Source organism: Zonotrichia albicollis, chromosome Z (genome assembly GCF_047830755.1).
Source record: "Zonotrichia albicollis isolate bZonAlb1 chromosome Z, bZonAlb1.hap1, whole genome shotgun sequence".
Classification (NCBI taxonomy): domain Eukaryota; kingdom Metazoa; phylum Chordata; class Aves; order Passeriformes; family Passerellidae; genus Zonotrichia; species Zonotrichia albicollis.
Genome location: NC_133860.1, coordinates 14,357,073 through 14,368,988, shown reverse-complemented (window position 1 = coordinate 14,368,988; position 11,916 = coordinate 14,357,073). Strand labels below are relative to the sequence as shown.

Sequence of the window (11,916 nt, the reverse complement as noted above, 5' to 3'; positions counted from 1 at the left end):
TTCCACAGGAGATTTATCTATTGGCAGAGTTGGGACTGTTACAACTTCAAAGCATCTCCTTCCTGTTCTCATCATTTGATACCTCATTTGCTCTGAGGCAAGAGTTTTCTTTCAACCACTTTATTTTTCTAAGAAGGACCTACCTCTTAGAAGTGTTGAACAGCACAGATAAATGTAGCTGGACAGTCAGGTACAGGACTACAGGTTTTAGGAAGATCTTGCATCCCGAAACTGCATCTGTAGCATTTCCACATATTTTCATTGCACAGGAGAGTGAGGCCTTTACACAGCTGTCCTATTTCACTGTCTATACCTAGTAAAGTTATTTTTTCAGAAGAGGAATGTCTGAGACGTCTAAGTTTTATGCTGGAGGTTAAAATTCTGTGCCTAAAATCCGCTTCTGTCTCCCTGTCTGCACCCTGGGCCTCATCCTGCGAGGCTAGTTTCCATGATCATGGACAAGCTCAAGCTTTGTAAGTTAAGGTTTTTAAGCTAAGTGGGAGACCATGTCTCTGGCTGCATCATCTCTGCTCCCCATAGTAGGTATTACTGATACTTGTGAATGCTGGAAGGGCAGACTTTAAAAAGATATAGGAACACTAACATAGTCACTCTACTGAGCCTTCTAATCAAATGGTTTGAGAGATGCAAAAGAAAACCAAAGCCCCTGGCCCTGGAGACATACAGAAAACGATGGGTTAGAGAGGGCTTTGGCAACCGGGGTTACTAACTCCCCACCAGCTTCAGATGCTCCATTGAGTACAGCAGTCAGATGGTGTGGGGCCTGTTAGCTGACTTAGAGGAACATAGATGAGCTCACAAATTCCAAAGCTGTTGGAATTTAAATGCATGTCCAGCTTAAATCTCAGCAATAAAAAGTCTAAATTGTCCCCAAGCAGCTAATTTTAGCATTAATCTGCTTTGTCCCATCACCTGTCTTGCAGGTCCCCTTGCTCTCCTATTCACAGTGCAGATGAATCAGTTTGTTTCCCTATGTAAGGCAGCTCACCATTTTTGGGAGAAGAGATTTTAATCTGTTTCACAGTCAGTCTTCACTTCTACTAAAAGGTCTGGGTTCCCTCGGTGCTTTCTCACTGGCCATGCCAGACATGTGCATGTATGGCCATTGTCATTCCTGTCTGTGGAACCAAAATGAGACCCACTGCACTCCTTGGCCTGGGGTCTGCAGCTGGTCTGTGGTGTTATCAACTGTGCCTTCACTGTATGCTACAAACATGTGGCAGTCGACATTACCCCTTTCAACACTCAGTCTGCTGCCTGCCTCCAGCTTCAGCCCAGCTGCTGCAGGTTTCCTTGGCTGTCATCACTTCCCTTCTTGGGTGTATTTTGTTTCTGATCTCTGTGACTTGGGGCCTCAGCTCTTGCCAGCTGGTTGACACTGCTGTTGCTCAAGGAGGAAGCCAAACCAGGATAGGACTTAGAATAGTTTCACACTATTTTATTAGTTCTTCCTAGCCATTGCTGTACGCATCCTGTTTCTGAATGAAAGATCAGGATAGTTTTTCAAATGCAAGGTGCTTTCACGGTCCAGTAAATGGTCCAATAAATAAAGAGATGCCAGGACATAGCACTTGAAATGTTTTTTGGTCAAGAGGTGGCCAATTTTGGAGACATTGAAAGTGAGAAAGTTCATAGTGTATTAGAAAACAAGAATCTCTGTGCTTTGTCTCCCAGCTTCCTCAGTCCCTCTCAAGTCTCCTCTGAAAGAACAGATGTCAGGAGGGCTTCCGCCCCCTAAAAAGGCTCAAGGGACCATGTGGCCAACATGGCTTTTGGGAGGTATGGGTCAGCTGCTCTGCCCTGCACAGAGGGTCTTACTATTTTCTCTTCACTGAGCTGTACCATGAGCTGGCAGAGGTGAGAGAGAAGCTACAGGCCGCAACTGCGGAGCTGTGATCGAAGGGTCAGCTAGACATTGCTTGTACTATATGTGCCAAAGACACAAACAGAGTGAGGGTCATGTTCCACAGATGCTGAAGTGTCAGCAGAAAGATCTGTAACCCCTGTAATCAGTGTCTGTGGGTTTTCTTCCTCTGTGTTGTCAAAAGTTTTCCTGTCCTGGGGGTTTCCTCTCTTCTACAAACCCACTGCAGTGCCTGATGCATGTTGAGTGTGAAAAGTGTGAAACACACAGACTCAGTTACAACAGAAATTTTACAGATTCTAGACAACTGGAAAAAATGTGACTAAAGGTTGTCTTTGGGGAGACAGACTGACACTGTTGCTGCAAAATTCCACCCCAATAACTGCAGTGTTCTAGGCAAGTATTGACCTAGGAAGAAATTCTGGCTAATTTCTCCATGTGTCTGAGCCCCTAGAAAGGTCTTGGAGCCAAAAGTGTGAGGAAAGGTTGGTCAGTACTAAAATAATAAGATTAACTTCCTCATGTGCTTTGGTGGCAGCCTGTGTACTGCTGCTGAGGGCTGCTGGACACCACACTGCAGCCAGCCAGTGAGGATGCCAGTAGAACACTATTAAGCTGTAACAATTAATGATCTTGCCACGTGGTAAAACCACTTTGTGGAGATTTTATTCCTTCCTGGGAATAAATTCTAAGAGTCTTGGGATAAGGAGACTTGCCATGTGTATTTATAGGAGCATTTTTCCTATTAATTGCAGGAAGCCAACTTTAGCTTTTTACCAGTATAAATATGCTTTGACTCCAAAAAATCCCTGTTACCTTGTAGGCTGTTGCTGTTGGACTTGGTGTTTATTTGCTTTTGCGGAAAGCTTTTAGTCCTGTGCTCTGGGCTGCTCAACTTGCTGCTTAAAGAGAAGGGAAACATCTGGAGCTTGAATGCATATTGGCCCCAGGACCTAGGTCACAACACCAGTGACTAGACTCAAGCTGGACTTTGTGCCAGTGATCACAACCCCTTGAACCCAGCAGCTCTGCAGTTCTCAGTGCAACTTCAGTGTCCACAAACTCAGTCTGTAGTCCATCAGTTTGTCCATGAGATTCTTTTAACAAACACCACGGAAAGCTTTGCTCAAACTGAACAACATCCCTCTCCTCTCCCTTCATTTATCAAGGCAGTCATCTCATCACAGAGGGTGAGCAGGTCAGCCTGACATGACTTCCCCAGTGTAAATCCGTACTGAAAACTAGTGCCAGTCACCTTCTTGTCTCCTCAGGGTTTGAGGCTTTCGGTATTACCATCTCTGCAGGGCTGGGTGGAGACTCACCAGCCTGCAGTTCCCTGGGGTCTCCAAAGCTCACTGCTTTGTTCTTGCCATTGCCAGTTACTGCATCTACAAACAGCCCTTTTAAAACTGAAAACAGATGGCTGACATTTAACCGGAGTTGGCAAATATCCTTGGACCACTATTCAAAACATTCTCCTAAAATCACAGGATAAAAATGCTTGTAATTTATCCTAAGATGAAGTTTGGGAAAAAAACAGCAAATGGTGCACATCCAGCTTCCACTTTACAATACTATTAGTTTGTTACCATTCATTACAGGAACCTTTGTATTACCTGGAGTAAGGGAGGGCTGGGATTCCACTAGGCTTGTGGTAAAGACAGATGGTCTGTAAGTGCTGCAAGAGGCAGTGTGCAACACTGTACAAGGATGTTTAAAAGACCTTCAGTGATCATCTACTGCAACTCTGCCCCACCAAGTTATTTAGGAGCTGGCCAAGGATACTTCTGTCTTGGAGATAATTTAATCTTGGGGAGCAATGACCAAGCATCTGTAGACTACTTTTTCTGATGTCACAGACAAAATAATGGAAAACTGATAAAGGACTAAATAGATAATTCAAGGCTAGATACACAGCTAATGTCAAACAACAGTGTTGTATGGAAAACAAGTCTGTTAACAGTAGCCTGTTTAATTCTTAGAAACAGTTGCCTGGTAGAGGTAACAGTGGGTAGGCACATCAGAGAATGAAATCAAGGAACATGACAGAACAAACTCAGCACTAGAAGGGCATGCACTAGACAGGTAACACCACTAGCATCCTTTTTAGGTGTTTAAGTAGGGCTTTGCAGGATGAGTATCAGCCTCAGACATGTGGAACTGTCTTGACAATCTGGAAATAAATATAGATTCAGATAAAATGTTTTCTGAAAAAGGTTGAAAGAATGGAATATAACAGTAGGGTTAAGGTGATCATGCAGAACACTTTCAGATTCTGGTCACATGAAAATGTATCACCTTCTTCATGCAGTCAAACTACACAGAAAACATGGACCAAGGTCTGCAGGGACCACCTGGAGAAAAGGGTCATCTCCAGGGACACACTGTCTCTAAAAAATGATCAAGCAGCCCAACACAAATTCCAAGGATGATGGACTAACGCAGGCCATGGATGTTAGGAATTGAATGGACTGGGATTTATGAAGGCTAGACACAATGACATCATTATCCTTCCTGCCATCACCATCATTAATGGTATCTCTAGGAGAACGGCTTGCTTCCATAATGTAAATGGCAACTCTTTCAAGTACAATTGTTGTGGAAGCTCTGCTTGTGCAGGCATATCAACACAATCTAACACGTTAGATCCCATTTCTTGGCAGCATCCCCACAAGCTTCACCCCACATCTAAATGCAGCAGCAATCCCAGGTATGCCCAAAGGTAACATCTCTTGTTATAAAATCCTTGTAACAGTTCTCTTGAGAAAACTCTGCTTTGCCACCAAAATTTTCAACTGTTTCATTGTACCTAGCGAGAATTCCATATTGTAGCATCCCACTCTTCAGGAGAAGGGAGTACCTAAAATTTGCAAATGCTCATGGACAAAAGAAACAGCAGAAGTCAGAGGGTGTACGAAATCTTACAAAGTTCTATTGGTAGATTACACACTCTGCATGGAAACTGTTATGTTAGTCTCTGACATCCTATAAGCACAAGGCAGTGAGTTTAAAATAAAGGAGGGAGCTCAAAGGGAACAGAGAAAGAGAGCAAGCTGTTTTAAAGAGAAGGAGAAAACAAGGGAAAAAGAGAGAGAGATCAGCAGTCCTGGCTCCATTGCTGATGCAGATGATGGAGTGTTCAGGGTCCTGGGGTGCACACACAGGGTTTTGTGGGGGTACCTTTTTATAGATAAGTTTCCCTGCCCTGGAGGCAAGTTTCTCCATTTCTGTGTAATTTAGTTACTGTGGAAATGGGTTGGAGGCTTCAGGGTATTTGGTGGTCTCCATATCCTCCTACATGTCTGCTTCTTGACCTCATTCCTACGCCTGTGCTGTGTTGTGCTAATCTCCAGGAGCCAGGATAAGGATGTTTGTCCCAGAAAAACACTGCTCTACCTCCCTGTGGCCCCTTCTCCAGCCACATTCTGTTCATTCTCCCGGTGTGTTATTGCTAACAGTCCCTGGCTGTTAGTACCAACAATCCTTGGCTGGCTCTGCAGCCACCTGGCTATCAGTGTTTGAGATTAGCCCCATTATCTTCTGGGCTTCTACACAGGTTCCCTGCAAACTTAAAGCTCAAAGTCAAGACTGGTTTCTTTATACTGAGCCTCTCCCTTGCAGAGCTTGTGTACCTGGATTATGTTGACTTTCCAAGGCTAGTGCAATGTATTTTGGAAATAGGTAGTGCTGTTGAAGAGGTGTCATTGGGGTCAGGGCTGTGAGACCAGTTTGCAGCAGAGTAATATTTTATTGGACCAAGCGATGTAAAAAAAGAAAAAAAAAAAAGAGCACAAAGAAAATAAAAACTTCAGAATAAATAGCAAAAAACTGTTCCGAACTTCAGTTCAGTCAGACCAATTGTCCAATGAGCCTGAGGGGGAAGGGTTGGAAGTGTGGAAAGTGGAAGAGAGCATTAGCAACAGGGAAGATAGTACTGCCTGAAAGAGATGGCTTTATTGCAGCACAGAAGTAGAACAGACTCCTGAACTAGGAACAGGGAGATATTCTTAATACAAGCAGTTTTCCCCAGTCACAAATATGATAGGGAAGGGGAACGCCAAAGCATCAGAACAGTGGTGTCCAGCCTGTGGTATGTGAACTGCAGCCTATTTCAGAAATCTGCAGAAAGTGACTGAGAAAAACAATTCTGCAGTAAGCTGAAATTGCCTATCTGGATTTGCACCTGCATCAGACTGTTATTTACTGGCTGGAAAACTGAAGACGTTGCAAATCCTTGTAACAGCATATAAGAATCCTGGCACAGGCAGTAGGCAGAATTTGCCTGCCAGGACTGGTCAAACCTTGACAATGTTTATTGCAGGGTCTTCTCTCCAAGTCTGATGTACTGAATTACAGGATCTTTTAAGTTGGAAATGACACCTGAAAGTGAGTCCTGTGACTGATCAGCAACTTGGCAATTAGAACAGAGCACTGAGTATCATGTCTAGTCATTTCTTGAACACTCCTACCACCTCCCTGGGCAGTCCATCACTACGTTTCAGTGAAGAAATTCCTCCTGATCAATATTTGGAGTGAAGGTCTTTGTTCCCAAGCCTCCACCACATTATTCCTTTACCTCTCCTCTGGAAGCTTTCTCAGTACAGTAGCCCATTTTCTCATTTATATTTACTCCATGTACAGCAGAAAGAGTCTACAACACTTTGATCCTGGTATCCGTGCTCAGTTTTCTCCCATTCCAAATGCTCTTGGGCTGAATTCTGTGTGATTTTCAGAGACACTTTCCAGCTGGCACTACAGCATCCCAAGAGCTCTTAGCCTTTGTTGTTTTCTGCTGCACACCAAATTTCCATCTTGATTATCAAAGGATTGCCAAGCCATGATGGAAAAATGCTAACAATACTGATTAAGTCCACACAGATTATGGAGCTGCAGACATGTTTGTCACAAAGCTTGTGAAACTTTGTTTACAGCTGTAATTAATTGTCCCCCTGCTATAGTAATAAAACAGAATATCAACAGCTGCATGAAAAAAATCAACAATACCTGTGCACTGTTTGGTCTGAATTTCAATTTAGTTCAAAGGACCCTCTATCTTACTGAGAAAAAACAAGAATAGGAAGACCTTGCAGCTCCTCAGCAGTAGGATCTGTTGTAGTTCCTGCCCATCTATGCAGTAAGTGTCAAGGATGCAGACTCGCTACTTCATGCAGAGAAGGCAGAAACATGAAAAACACAAATTAATTTTTAGATACTGTTTAGGGTAAAATCAGATTTCATGCCCTTTCTACTTTCATGGAGAATATGGGCTTAAGGGATAGAGGATGAGCAGTAAAGGATATCAGACCACAGCAAAGGTCAAGGACCATGGGACATCATCACTGGTGGCAACAAGGGCTGAACAATCTGAACATCACCTTCACCAGCCCTGCCTGCTCTGCACCAAGCAGAGACCAGCTTCCACACAGGGTAAGTAAGCCTGGCTTTAATATGTCAGGCCTTGCAATGATGCCCAAAAGGTTAGGACCCATTGCATTTTTGGCAACCAGAGGTGCTGTACGCAATGGAAAAAATACACAGCAAGAAAAAGCCTAAATGGAAGAAACATTTTTGTTTGTGGTTTGGTTTTTTGCCCCTCCTGACTCACAACCCAAACCCAGGAGTCAAGTTTTATTGACTATCCTTTCTTGCCATCTGTCCTGTCATTGTTTAGACTGGCAGAAGCTGCACCAAGTTCTCTGACACAATTCTGCCATCCCCTCCCTATTCTCCATTAATCCCCACCGTACTTTACTTGACTTTCTCCTCCCGTAGTGCGGCTATCTTTTGTCCTGGACTTCTCCATTTGTGTCCATTCTCTCAAAAGAAGGAGATGTTTAAATTGATGGAAGTGCAGAACTGGTTCCAAAATGCCCTGTTCCTAAGCCATCCGGGTCCCTCACTGGGCCCCTTAGAGGGACTTCTCAGGGGGTCCCTCACACGGTGTCCCTCACAGGGTCCCTCATGCGGTCCCTGAGAGAGTTCCTCAGCGGAATCCTCGCATGGGCTCTCACGGGGTCTCTTGAGGGGTTCCTCAGGAACTCGTAGGTTAATTCCCGCGGCCCCTCCCGAGGGCCCCTCTGGGTGTCCTTTGCTAGGGTCCCTCAGGGGATCCCTCAGCCCGCCCCCCGGGCTTTCCCTCACGCGCCTCCGAGGAGGGGCTCCGCTGCTGCCCCGCCCCTTCCTCCCGCCCGGCGCGCGCCGAGGGAGGGGCGGGGACCCAGTCACGTGAAGGCGAAAGGAAGGGGCGGGGTTTTCCCCGCGCGCGCTGCACACGTGGTCACCGGGAGGGGGCGGGAGGCAGAGGCGGAAGGAAGGCTCCGGTGGATGGGCGCGCGCGAGCGGTGCGTGAGGGGCGCGGGGCGGGGCTGCGCGCGAGCGCGTCGCGTTGCGTGGCGTCACGTCACGTGGGGAGGGAAAACGACCCCTCGCGCGCGAGGAGGAGGAGGAGGAGGAGGAAGGGGGAGGTCACGTGACGGTCGCGGGCGCCGCCGCCGCCGCTTTGTGAGCGCACCGGGCAGGTACCGCGCGCGCGGGGGGCGTGCGGGCCCCCCTCACCCGCCCCCGTCCCGGCCAACGGTCCCCGCGCGCGGCCGCTCCCCCCCCTCAGCCGCCCCCGAGGCCCCGCGGGCCCGGCCCCGCTTTGTCCGCCCGGCGGTCCCTCGGTCCGCGGGTCGGTCGGTGTCCGCCCGGGCCGCCCAGCCCCGGCCCGCCCGCCAGCGGGTTGGACGGGGGGACGGGGCTTTGCCCTACTTTCCGTGGCGGCCGCCCCGGGGAAGCTTCGCCCTGGCCTAGATCGCTGTCCCCCCCCGCCCCCTCCGCCCCCCTCCTCTCCCGTTCAGCAGGGCCGCGGGTGCGGGCAGCGCCCACCTGGCTGGAGAGGGGTGCCCGCTTGGCCCGGGAGAGGGGGGTTCTGTGTGCACCCCCTGACATCCGCGGGAGGGGGTCCTGCACCGCGTCCGCCTTCGAGGAGGAGGGGTTCTCATCTCATCTTGGAGTTGCTGGTCTCCTGCAGCGAGGCTTTCCCTCTGGCGGGTTGGTGCCTCTGGCTCGGGGCATGTGAGGAAAGCGGGACCAGCTGGAGGAGTGGGGCTGGCGGCAGGAGTCAGGCTGAGGGGAGGTGGCAGCTCGAGAAGTGAACAAGTGGATGATGAAGTATCGATCTATGACTTTTCCAGGGCTTTGCTTCCATGTTGTCTTGCTCATCCACTTTCCCTCGCTGGTGGTGGGGGTCACCCCTAGAGACAATAACATCTCAGCAGCTAGAGTGGGTTACTTGAGGACATGACAATGAATGAACCGTTCCCTCTATGAACCTTCTCCAATTTAGTCCTTCCTTGCCATCGGCTGTGTTTGGTTGCTTGGAATTGGGTGCCACGGCAGGGCTCACTTACGTTGCCTTTAAAAACAACAGAACGCTCTTCTGCGTTTTCTCCTGTTGCTGAAGAAAATTGCAGCAGGGAAGTGAGCTGGTAGGCATTCCTGTGCAAGAAGCTAGATATAGAAAGGACCTAGTGCATGTTTGGGTCTAATGACAAGGGTCTGAACTCTCTGATGTGGAATAGGTTTAAAAGCTTGTGCTGGAATGTCTGCAGTGCTGTTGGGTGCCACCTGCGAGCAGGGTGGACTGGTTTGAAGCTTCTCTCTTGTGAGCGTGCTAGCACCAGGAGTGTGGATGTGCAGAGCACCCCTGGTCGTGTTCGGAGGAGCAGGATGTTTCGTGGAACAGAAACTCGGGGTTTGCTATGGAGCTGTGTGAAGGAAAGCTGTGGAAGGGGAGTGGAGGGGCTGTCCTCGCCTGAGAGCAGCTGGTTTTTTCCAAGTAGAGAAATTGGAGCTGGATGTGAGGGAAGGGAAGGGAGGGGGAGCAGTGCTTGCCATTGAAACAGAGCCCTTCACAAAAAATGGCAGCAACTCAGCCTCCTGGCTTTTGCTTCTTTAATATTTACCAGGCCCTTTTAGCAATTCCCTTGGTTGTATCACATTCTCCAATGGAATCTGGATTTGGATTCCTACCTGGCTGACTCAGTATTTATACCTGGACCTAATCTCTCTGCAGTGGTTTGACTTAACTTGTTTAAAGAATTTATTTTTAACCTTACACTAGGTAAGTTGAAAGCAAGCAAGGCTAAATCACTTTGCAGAATTAATGATGTTTTGTGACTCCTGAAAATGAGCTGGCTTCTGTTTTATGACCTCAATAATCTTGGTAGTCTTGGAGGTGGGCAGTAGTGGGAATTGGACAAGCTCTGTTCTACTTTGTTCAATTTGTAGTTTTATCAGTGTGTTGATTTTGAGAACTGTCTATACTAAAAAAAACATGGCATTTCTGAACTTCAGACTGTTTCAGTTGTTTTGGCTCATCCTCCATAAAGCTCCTGGTGCCATGACTTACCAGAAGGGTTTGATTGATTGAGGGGACAGGGAAGCTACAGACTCACCACTAAAATCTAAGGAGGCTTGGGGGAAAACCAACAAAATAGTCTTGTCTGTGCAGTTCTAGAACCTAGAAGTAGATTGTTGATGCTTTATATTTCTTCCGTGAACTTTTATTTTTGGTGATTATTTCCTTGTAAAATGCCATTTTTGGTACACTTTGTTTGTTGCTGGTGTTGTCCTCTTGATATTGGTCATAGCAGAGTAACAACGCTGGTGAGCAGTGCTTAAAAGGTGTATGTGTCATGTACTGTTAATGCTCTATTAATAATCATCACTGAGAGTCTTACTATTAGTAGTAATGCTTACATGCTGTTTCAGTCACATTTAGTACCAGTACTTAGAATAGGTGCTTCATGACAGACTAGGAGTAAAATTTCAGACCTGTTACGAATCTTTTTATTTATCTTTGTTTCTTATTTGGTTGAAGCACAGGGGCAGGACTCGGAACGCCTGAGTTCAGTGCTTTGCAACAGCCTTGTGTGAGCTTGCTGAAGGAGAAGCCAAGTGACTTGTCCCCTTTGTAAAAGAGAAATCGTGTTGTATTTGTAGACTTCAGAATTATTGAATGGAAGGTGCTTGAGGAAATAGAATTGATGTGCACTGCAATATTTTCTGCTAGAGCTTTTGGTGAATTTTAGGTTTATTTCTCAAACAGTCTGTTTACTTGTAGCCCACTGGGTCCTCTGCGTTTCAGAGAAGACCTAGTTTGGACTTGCACTGTTTTTCATATAACTTCCCTAAACAGGTTACATTCATTAAAGTGAGAGCTGGGATGAAAGGTTGTGAAATGCCTCCTTTGCAATTACTTCAAGTTTATATTTTACAAAAACTGTACAAAGGGTTTGTCTGTTTTGCTCTAACATGAAAGTCCACACTCTTTGATTTTGGCCATCTGCACTGGGAGTCTGTTGGAACTCCCCATCTGCCTGGGGCTCCTGCAAGGCTGTTCCTTCCACGGGTGTGGTACCCTCAGCCTTTCTCTCCCCATTACTTCTCAGTGCTTCAAGGAGTAAACAGCGACTACAGACAGGCAGTTTGAAGGTGGTATGGTCTGATGCCTAAGATCTCATGGCTTGCTCAGCCTGCTTTTACTACATCATAAATATTTTGCTGAGCATATTGTTTTACTTATGTTTTCTTTACATTATAAAACCTGTAAAATAGGTTATGTGAACAACTTAGTGCAGCTCCCTTGGATGGAGTTGTTTCTATTCTCAGTACTATTGCAATTCTATTTCTTTTTGTCCAGTTTTCTTTGTGGAACCTGCACAATATTGTGGCTTCTTTTGAAAGTAAAATTGTCAAGCTTTTTTAGCCCGCTCTCTCCTCAGGCTTCTTAAATCAGTCTTCCAACAGGTGAGCTTGGAGGACTCCTTAACCTGGCTGAGTGTAGCATTTTGCATTAAAAACAATGAAATGTTTCCCATGTTGAGAGAGCTTTGATCTTTCTTGAGACTTAAGATTTGCCTGAAGTAATACTCCGATCGTGAACTCTATGGTTTTGTTTTTCTGCTATATCATACAGGAAATACATTTTATTGCTGTAGAAGATGCAGGTTCAATGGAATCGGTCTTGCAGAATCATTCAGTATGTG

The 11,916-nt window shown here is 46.5% G+C and overlaps 1 protein-coding gene across 7 annotated transcripts in view; it reads left to right on the top strand.

Moving 5' to 3' along the window:
* The first annotated feature begins 8,123 nt into the window (after window positions 1–8,123).
* UBAP2 (ubiquitin associated protein 2) overlaps window positions 8,124–11,916 on the top strand; it is a 147,703-nt gene continuing 143,910 nt past the window's right edge. The window contains exon 1 of one of the 7 annotated variants that reach the window (XM_074532324.1): window positions 8,124–8,226. Coding sequence is in view for 1 of the 7 variants with exons in the window: in XM_074532322.1 (XP_074388423.1) it covers window positions 8,210–8,226 (17 nt within the window). In the remaining 6 variants the exon portion in view is untranslated. Of the gene's footprint in view, window positions 8,227–8,270; window positions 8,404–11,916 lie in introns of those variants that run through there. The other 6 variants (XM_074532322.1, XM_074532330.1, XM_074532325.1 and 3 more) reach the window with 6 other exon arrangements.